Raw genomic sequence first — 10,062 nt, 5'->3', positions numbered from 1 at the left:
TTTCTTTTCTTTTTTTTATATGTAATAATAATAATAATAATAATTAAAAAGACAACTCATTATGGTTTTCATTCATATTTTTGCAAGTATCAACTACCGACTTAGATAACCGGTATATTCTTTTTTTTTTCCGACGAGTTCACGAAAAAGATTTAGTTTTTTTAATTAAATTATAGTAAAAAAGTTTTAGAGTAAATAATAATAATAATTACAGCTACAGAGAATGACTCAACTTTTCCTTAAAAAAAGAAAAGAAAAAAGAAAATGACTAAACTGGAACTAGAATATTCTGTGGTATATGGAAACCAGCTGAGATCGGTCCGACTTGCAGTCAATCAAAGTCTCTGAGAAGAAAAGAAAGGCATTATAAACCCATAAAAAAAACCCATCAACGCTTCTTTTTAACTCTGGCCTTTCAGCTACTTAAAAGGTCATTAGAATCTCCACCATACCTCAATCAAACAAGTTTTCTAAGACACCAGTTGGCACCTTCTTCTTATCTGATTTTTCGTTTTAAGTATATCTTCTTTCATTTTCTTCTCTTCCCCACCTTTTTTTTTAATTATTATTATTGTTGTTGCTTTTGCTTAATTGTTAGCCTCGTGTTTCTTAATTATTTGGTATATCTATTATCTATATCTATTTCTACATAATATATAAATATGTGTGACGCTATTGTCGAATTCGTGTTTGACGACAGTTTGTACGATAATTATTGGGACTTCTCGAACTTTGGTTTTGTTTGTGGAACCTGGGTGTGCTTTGCCCCAGATTGAAAATAATCCAGTTTGAACTTTTGGGTTGTTGGAATTTGACAAAATTTCGTCTGGGTAATATTTGGTTGGTCCGAAAGTTTCTCTTTTGATCCCTGCATGTGTTGTTTCAGGGGACGAGGTTAGGAAACTTTCATAAGAATTAGGTGTTTTTTTTTCTTTTCTTTTCTCTTTGGCTATTCTGAGCTTTAAGGCCAAAAACTCTATTCTATTTCTTCAGTTTTTTCCTTTTTAAACTAGTTAATTGCATCAAGCGTGTTTCACATTTGGGTTGAAGGTTTACATATTTTATTATGCACTTTGATTTGGAAGTTTTATATTGAATTTTCTTTGTGTATTGTTTTGTTTAGTTATGTTTGTGTTCGTGGTAATGTCTGACTGAGTCCATTGTACTCTCATATGCATCACGTGGTGTTTGTATATTAGCATAGCCTCTATAAACTAATGCAAGTTGGAGCCACTTGGTCTGCAATTTTGATCACTTACTACGTAAGCCAAGTCTCAGTGAGGAAATTTCTGTATGTCAAAGCTTTAATATTTATATAATTGATTGAGCTCAATGAACTACTACTACCCACTTGCTACTTCAAGCCAATAGCAAAGTCCTACTTGGTTAAATTTCCTAAGCACAAAAAGTTGGTTTTTTTTTCTTGATTTTCTTAGGATGAGAATGCGGTTCAACGCTTATATGACTTGTTATGGGTTTTTTCAGGTTATCTCTAAGTTACTCTACCATAACTGCAAGTATCAGAAGATTCAAGGCAGTGCTCCAAGAATGAATCAACACCCCAAAGTTAAGCGTAAAGTTGGTAAATATGAGTTGGGGAGGACAATCGGAGAGGGGACGTTTGCAAAAGTGAAGTTTGCAAGAAATTCTGAGACAGGAGAGTTTGTGGCTATTAAGATTATTGATAAGGAGAAAGTTCTCAAGCACAAAATGGCTGAACAGGTCTCTTTTAGACTTCTCTTCATAACAATCCATTCATGTATTTTTCAATTGATTGCTCGTATTGTTCTGGAATGCTCGATGTCTTATTCTACTCTCAACTTTTTAGATCTATTATTACAATTGTGCTGTTTTTTCTTTTTTCATATATCTAATATGTATAATGTTCTCAGATCAAGCGAGAAGTAGCAACAATGAAGTTAGTAAAGCATCCAAATGTTGTTCGGTTATATGAGGTTTGTCTTTTCACTTCTTTATTGTATCTTGGTAACCTGCATTGGAGACGCATGAAAAGGAAATGGAATTGATAAAACTCACTATGAAATGCCACATATTTTGATGTAAGATTTATCTATTTTCAGGTGATGGGAAGCAAAACAAAGATTTTTATTGTTTTGGAATATGTTACTGGAGGAGAGCTTTTTGACAAAATTGTGAGTTGTGACTGACTTGTCTGCAATCCTATTATGAGCAGCTGATGCCCATTAATTTTAGTTGTTTAAGCTCCTTTTTATTATGGGGTAAAATATATTTTTGATACTGGTTTTTACCCACTACCATTTATCAATGTTATGATTCATACATATTTGTACTTTGGACTGACTTATTTGGTAAGGTAAGGCTAGTGCACATCTTCTCATGAAAGTTATTTCTGATTTGTAAAGGTAAACCATGGGAGGATGAGAGAGGATGAAGCACGTGGATATTTCCAACAGCTAATCAATACAGTTGATTATTGTCATAGCCGGGGTGTTTTTCACAGAGACTTGAAGGTACATAACCTGTTAGCACATGATGATATTGGATACCAGCACAAGAAGAAACTCGTGAATTGTGTATATATTTTTTCTTTGTTTGTTTGCAGCCAGAAAATTTATTGTTGGATGCGCATGGAAATCTTAAAGTTTCAGATTTTGGATTGAGTGCACTATCTCAACAAGTCAGGGTAAGGATGATACTATGATAGCCTGATACCTATTCTTCTTCATTCACCTCCAGTCCTCTGTTGGAGGCCATTGCTGCCACCTGTGGTTATGTGGAATTTTGGCTGTTGTATAAGATCTGTTGTATCACATATGTTCCTTTTCTCAATTGTATATATTTATAACTTTTCAAATAGTTGACTTAATTTTACATTCGGAAATTGTCTGTCTCAATCTTGGACTTATTTTTGGATACATTTATTCAGCAACATTCACGAGCTTTTGTCTTATTGTAGATATGGATTTAATATCATAAACCTATATAGTTTCTTATTGATTTTTTTTATTTGGCAGGATGATGGCCTTCTTCACACAACTTGTGGAACTCCAAATTATGTTGCTCCTGAGGTGTGGACAGTTCTTGCTAGCCTTTTTAACTTTTAACATGACTGGCATGTTATGTGACTATTTCTATCATGTGTCTAGGTCCTTAACGATAAAGGCTATGACGGTGCAACAGCAGACTTGTGGTCTTGTGGAGTGATACTATTTGTATTACTTGCAGGTTACTTGCCTTTTGATGACTCTAATCTTATGGTCCTGTATAAAAAAGTGAGCATTTTATGATTTTTATGATGCAGCCTCTACAGTTCTTCATCTTCAGTTGTTACATTTTGTTTCTTCTTCATTTGCAGATCTCATCTGCTGAATTTACTTGCCCCCCTTGGCTATCTTTCAGTGCCATGAAATTGATAGCTCGAATCTTGGATCCCAATCCTATGACTGTAAGTAATTCATTAGGATCGTATCAGTGAACTTGTAGCTTTTATTAATTCACATATCATTTGGTTATAGACTCTACTTTTCTGTACTTGCACATGTACTTTTCTTGACCAAGATAGGAATTATAAAAGTTCTGGTTGGTGGCGACAAATGACCACATTTTTTTATTCCTTGGAACACTAAGACAATTGTCGGGGTTGATGATTGATACACTTTTCTGCAATACTTTATTTTTATTTTAAATTATTTTTCTCCAGCATGGGCACATAGGATGCTATTTCCTTTGTAAACATTTGAGTCTAGAACATTTGTTAGGGTTCTGATTGTTAATTATGCTTTTACATGTGCTTTCATTCTTCCCATTCTTCACTTCTTTTTGTTGTGTGTGTAAAGATCTATCATTATTCCAAGGCCCTTATGATTGTTCCATAAAAGCCTCCATTATATGTATGCATTGTATAGTACTGTAAATGCATGTAATTTTGGTTTTCGCCTTGTTATTAGAAGCTTGATGTGGGGAGGGAGAATTGCTAGGGTGTTACCGTTTGACATCTTGGAATACCTTACAAAGTGAAAATGAGCATCTTAGGGTGTGTTGCTGGTGATGCTAGATTGAGAGATTGGAAAGGCATTCTGTTATATGATACAGAGAGAGTAGATTATGGACCCTAGGATTGAACCTCCCAGTTATTTGCAGAGGCACATGGTTAAAAGTGTCCCTAATTTTACCTTCCAGTTATTTGTTTAGTGGAGAAAAATGAATGCAACTTGGTTATATTGCATTATCATTTGGAGTTTACCTTTGGGCCTTCGGCTTACCAAAACCGTTATCATATTACTGTGAAGGAGTTTTAATGTTGCAACTTATGATGAAACAGATTGGCATTGAGCATTGGAGTTTTTTGTCTATTGCTTAATTCTTTTAGTAACAGAATCTTATCTTCTCTTTTTAGTGGACAACAGTTGGGGACACGAACTGAGAAATCTGCAAATTAAGAATTAAAATGTATTGTTCTATGTGCCCCATCTTTTATTTTTCTAAAGTTTTTGATTCACTGTAATACTATTGTGTAGGTGCTATTTTTTTTAAGGCTCTGAAATTAAGCTATTCTGTTTAGATATTTATTTCGCAAGGCAGCACCTTAGACCTTGAGCCACAAAAAATTTCATGATAGGCACTGGTTTGATTTTGTAAAGTATAGGCAGTATGTTTACATGTACCTTCGTGCATATGTAGCTCATTTCCTGCAAGCCTACGTGTCCCGTCTTTTCCCTCCATTTTTAATAGTTAGTGTCCTAAAATATCTTTTCAGGTGCTCTAGAGAAATTTACTGATATGGAAGTAGATTTATTATCTATCCTTACATTAAGATTGTTAAAGTGTGATTTTCATATCTTAATACTGTACTGTCTATGGCAGCGTATTACTATACCGGAAATATTGGAAGATGAATGGTTTAAGAAGGATTACAAGCCTCCAGTGTTTGATGAGAAAGAAGATACAAACTTAGATGATGTAGAAGCCGTGTTTAAGGATTCAGAAGTATGTTTCGAAGATGGTTGTTTCCATTTTACAAAAAAAAAAGTATTTGTTCCTGCTGTTTAAGCTATTTTAAAAGAAAAATCATCTTATACATTGTTGGTCATATAACAGGAGCACCATGTGATGGAGAAGAGGGAAGAACAACCAGCAGCTATGAACGCTTTTGATCTAATTTCTATGTCTAAGGGACTAAATCTTGGCAACTTGTTTGATGTTGAACAGGTTGGGACGTTAGAAGCTTTTTTCTATAGCAGTGGTTTGTCTGTTTGAGATTTTTTTTTTGTACGCCAAGTTTTAGACTAGATAACCTTGTGAAATAACATCCTTGCATAGGTCTTCTTCAATTTAGATTTTACTTCTTTGGGGAATTTGGCACTGTACTTGGTAAAAAGGGTATTAATTTTGGTGATCATACGAAATCTTTTTCTTTAAGAGAGAAAATTGTGCTATGCTATCCACTATTCTTCTGTTGAGGTTTCCTATTCTTGTTATTTTGGTTGTAGGGCTTTAAGAAAGAGACAAGATTCACATCCAGATGCCCCGCCAATGAAATCATTCATAAAATCGAAGAAGCCGCAAAGCCTCTTGGGTTTGATGTACACAAGAAAAACTACAAGGTAACAAATTGCAGGCAAATTTTACGTCCCTTTGAGTATCTTTCAAATTTGTGCAGAAACTAATGACTGGTTGTTCCACTCCCTCAGTTGAGACTTGAAAATATGACAGCCGGAAGAAAGGGAAATCTTAATGTTGCAACAGAGGTAAAACCATTGTGTTCTATTATCCATGACAGATAGAATCAGTTTCTGGTTATACAATTTTGACATTTTTGTTTCGTCGTCATCAGATATTCCAAGTTGCGCCATCGCTTCACATGGTTCAAGTTCGAAAAGCGAAAGGAGACACCTTAGAATTTCATAAGGTACCCTTTTCTTCTCCGGTGTTGGGAGTGTCAATGGGTTGTGATTATGGAAGTTATAACAGATATATAAAAGCAATTAATTCCAAATCATATTTGTGGTATGCAGTTCTATAAAAACCTCTCAACTTCCTTGGAAGATATTGTTTGGAAAACTGAGGAAGACATGCAATCAACGAAGTAACAAATTGTGTCCATCCTGAAGAGTGATGACCGATCCTTTTTGTTTTTGGTATCTTTGGAATCAAGCTACATGAACAGCTCCCGACAAAAAAAGCTACAAGAACAGCTGTTTCTCTTCTCCCATTGTTCTATATGTTCATTCGTTTTCTTTTTTATTTTTATTGTTTCCCTTTTTTTTCCCTCTTTTCTTGTCATATCAATGGACAGACAGAGATGGCTTAGCTGTCACCAAATGTTTTCCCATGTTATTATAGTTGGAAAACATGGATATGATTCATACCCCAAGTGGAAATGTTTGTGTTCATATTCATCCTTAAACTTATTAGTTACGAGAGATCTACAATTTTGTAGAGATCCTCCCTTATATTTATATAAATATATACATATATGAAAATATACATATATGAAAGTCTTTTTAATGGTTACAATTTATAGATAGTACTAACAATTATGATTATGTGGCAACGTAGTAATTTTATATAATAAGTTACTAATAGCTGTGATTTTTTTTTACATTAATTTTAAATTTTAAATTTTTATATATAATATTTAAATAATTTTTTAATTTAATAAATATGTGACAGTTATATAATTAAGTAGTTTTTTCAAAAATTTAAAAAAATCAAGATTAATTTTTAGAAATATTAATTAACAATGATAAATATGGACTATTAAAGTAATAGTAACCATAACCATTAAGATTAAAGTAATAGTAAACTTTAAGAGTGATTCTATATAAATATATATATATATATATATTTTAACAAAAGAAGATTTATTAACTAGCTAAGTCTACAAACGAATCAACAATTCAGATGGAGCATGCTCTATTATACACGTCTTAGGTTATAACAAGAGCTCCTAGCAAGGTAATGAGCTATATGGTTAGCAAAACGCTTCACAAACTGAATAGACACATTAGTACAATGAGACTAACACTTGACAGTCTAACAATATTCCCAAAAGGAGAAAGCAAGGAGGTAGAGCTATGAATAGCTTGAACAAGCAAATGACAGCCAGACTCTATTTTAACATTCTCCAGCAACTGAGATTTAATCCAAATAAGAGCCTCCTTGACTCCGATTGCTTCAGCAACGTGGGGAAGAACCAAGCCACGCCTCAGATGACTCCTAGCCTCAATGAGAGTACCGAAATGGTCCCCAACTGCCCAGCCAAAACCAAAAGAGTGACTATTCTGAAACAAAGCAGCATCTACATTAATTTTGACCATATTAACACCTAGATTGGTCCAATGCGCAAAAATCCCACAAGATTGGGCAAAAGAATATGTATCTTCTAAATCACTTTTCTAAGCAACACTCCAATGATCAAAATAAGTAAGTGCGGATGTAACTACTTCATGTTTATCCAGTCAAGTACCTCTCCTAACAAACTCATCGCGAGCTTTCCAAATACTCCAACAAAGCATACTAATCAGCAAAGTTTTCTTTGATTCCTTGAGCAAAAATTTGCTCCAACCAACTCTCGAAATTCTTGCCCTTATCAGGCCCTAATAGTAATCCCAAACGTGGACTAGCAAGACAAAGAAAAAGGGCAAAAAAGAAGAGCATGATTAACTGATTCATTAACCTTCAAACAAATAGGGCAGCTGGGGTTAATGTCCACAAAACGAAGCTTTAAATTCAGGTTGGTGGGGATGCAACCTGAAGCAACATGCCACAAGAAATTCTTGACTTTTGGAGGAATCTTAAGAGTCCAAAGAGTACACCAAAAACCAGAATTATTGTCCAAAAACCCAGCGACCATGAAGGACTTGTAGTATACGGTAAGCACTTCTAAAAGAGTAAAGGCCAGAAGTTTCATGCATTCAATACCAGTGATCCTTGTGAGAAGAGGAGCTCAGCCGAATGCTTAGTATAAGGTCTCTATCTCTTTCTGCAAACATATCGGTAAGGAGATCATCATCCCAAGTCTGATAGCCAATAGTCAATAAAGAACTCACTAATTTTTTATTGAGCAGCCCAGGAGTAGTAGAAACAACATAAGGGTTGAGGTCATCCGGAAGCCAAGGTTGACAAAGGATAGCAATTTCGTCACCCAAACCCACACTCCATCTACAACCAGATTTGAGAAGGCCACGCGTCTCCCAAATGCTTCTCTAAACAAAACTAGGATTGTTGCCCAAGGGAGCATCCAAAAAAGTAACACAAGGATAGTAGCGAACTTTGTAAACTTTGGCCACTACAGAATTTTCACGAGTTAGAAGCCGCCACCCTCGTTTTCCAAGCATAGCAAGATTGAAATCTCTAAGGTGGCGAAAGCCCATACCACCACCATGCTTGTGTATGCAAAGAGAGTCCCATCTTTTCCAAGAGAGACCTCTACCATGGCTAGAAGACGATTTCCACCAATAATGACTCATCAATCTTTCAAGGTTCAAACAAAGCCTAAGGGGAAGAAGAAAAACACTCATAGCATAAGTTGGGAGAGCTTGAGCGATAGACTTAAGGAGAATTTCCTTACCAGCCCGAGATAGCAGCTTACCATCCCAACTTTGGACTCTTTCTGGATTCTATCCTTGAGGAAACCCAATATAGCATTCTTATTCCTCCCAATTAGACTAAGGAGACCCAAATAGGAGGAATAAGAAGTGGCCTCCAACATACCCATCAAATTGCATAACTTGTTTTGTTGTAAAGCATCCGTGTTTGTGCTAAAAAATATGGTAGACTTGGCAATGTTAACTTTTTGCCCAGAAGCATTCTCAAAGATCTACAAAAGTTGCTTAATTTTTCCAACCTCAGTAAACTCGGAATTTGACTTTTGAATTCATAGAAAGTATTTTTCAAACCAGTAACAAATTATCCATTATTATAACAATTACAGTCAGTCAATCCTCTATCGATGACTTACTAATGAGATGGGTGCAAATTACCGTTTTACCCCTCATCAATATTTTGATATTTCTGTGAACTTAATCACAGAAATGAGATCTCAGTCATTTAACCTTTTGAACAAAGCAATTATGGAAAATCATCTTTTCACTTCTTATATAGAAGTTTTAGATTTCATATCTATGAATAATTATGTGCTAGACTGTAGGGTATGTACTAGACTGTAGGGTAAACTGGTAACGAACAAGTTAAAAGATTTAAATAATATAATTAGCATAATATTATCACTCAGAATTAAGATCGACTTAACATATGGTCAACGTTGTGACATTGATTAGATTCGATAACAACGATACTTATTTATCAATCAATAAATAATATCGGTGCTAATCCGATGTAACTAAATACATCCGATCCTATCTACTTGGTTGATGCCTTGGAGAAGACATCACACCCCGAATGTATAAGTAGATCATATCGTAGATTGTCTAATCAATGGAAATCCAATGCATTGATCTAATCTTAGGACTCGTTCTTTTGAACATATAATTACAACTATAATCCACTGTGACCTAGTCACTATAATTGTAACTATCCATATGTTCAAGATTTTATAAATGTTTGTATTATTTTAATAATCATGTAATAAAATAAGCAAGCAATACGATTGTCAAACTAAATAATTTCTTCTACTTTTATTGATAATATAAAATCGTGCGACATAATTTTATAAGGGCATAAAACCCAACAAACTGAGCACAACTTTGTAAGTCACGGTCTTTACACAAGTAGAACAAGATGCATCCATCTTCTATGGAACCCCATTTTAGACATAATAGCTTATAGATAAGACCACTCCACTCTGTCATATGCTTTACTCACGTCAAGTTTGAGCGCCATATAACCTATTTTACCTCTAGATTTTCTTTTCAAGTAATGAAAAAGCTCATAGGAGACCATTATGTTTTCCGAAATTAACCTTCCAAGTAAAAAAGTGCTTTGAGAATCCGATATAAAAAACCCCATAACATCCTTCATTCTGCTAGCTAAAACGGTGGAAATGACCTTGTAAATCACATTGCATAAAGAAATAGGACAAAGATCCCCCAAAGCAGTAGGACTATTCTTTTTGGGAAT

The 10,062-nt window shown here is 34.6% G+C and overlaps 1 protein-coding gene and 1 long non-coding RNA gene across 3 annotated transcripts; one reads left to right on the top strand and one right to left on the bottom strand.

Annotated features, from left to right (window-relative positions):
• The first annotated feature begins 553 nt into the window (after nt 1-553).
• On the top strand, nt 554-6,422 carry LOC133788785 (CBL-interacting serine/threonine-protein kinase 3). The gene is given in 15 exon segments (XM_062226380.1): nt 554-1,262; nt 1,486-1,722; nt 1,893-1,955; nt 2,082-2,153; nt 2,385-2,492; nt 2,585-2,665; nt 2,997-3,050; nt 3,129-3,258; nt 3,261-3,427; nt 4,846-4,968; nt 5,080-5,190; nt 5,472-5,585; nt 5,673-5,729; nt 5,816-5,890; nt 5,997-6,422. Coding segments are annotated over 15 exon segments (1,512 nt in total). The 5' UTR covers nt 554-1,217; the 3' UTR covers nt 6,072-6,422.
• A 406-nt stretch (nt 6,423-6,828) lies between these two features.
• Nucleotides 6,829-8,665, bottom strand: LOC133788783 (uncharacterized). 2 transcript variants are annotated; one of them, XR_009873376.1, is made up of 2 exons: nt 7,451-8,665; nt 6,829-7,265 (listed from the first exon to the last, which is right to left on the bottom strand). It is a non-coding gene; the product is annotated as an uncharacterized LOC133788783 (long non-coding RNA). The 2 variants fall into 2 exon arrangements; XR_009873377.1 differs by having other exon boundaries at nt 6,829-7,234.
• Between the last annotated feature and the right edge of the window lie 1,397 nt (nt 8,666-10,062).

This window comes from Humulus lupulus, chromosome 7 (genome assembly GCF_963169125.1).
Source record: "Humulus lupulus chromosome 7, drHumLupu1.1, whole genome shotgun sequence".
Lineage (NCBI taxonomy): Eukaryota > Viridiplantae > Streptophyta > Magnoliopsida > Rosales > Cannabaceae > Humulus > Humulus lupulus.
The sequence above is the reverse complement of the archived record's forward strand: the minus strand, read 5'-3'. Positions and strand labels throughout refer to the sequence as shown.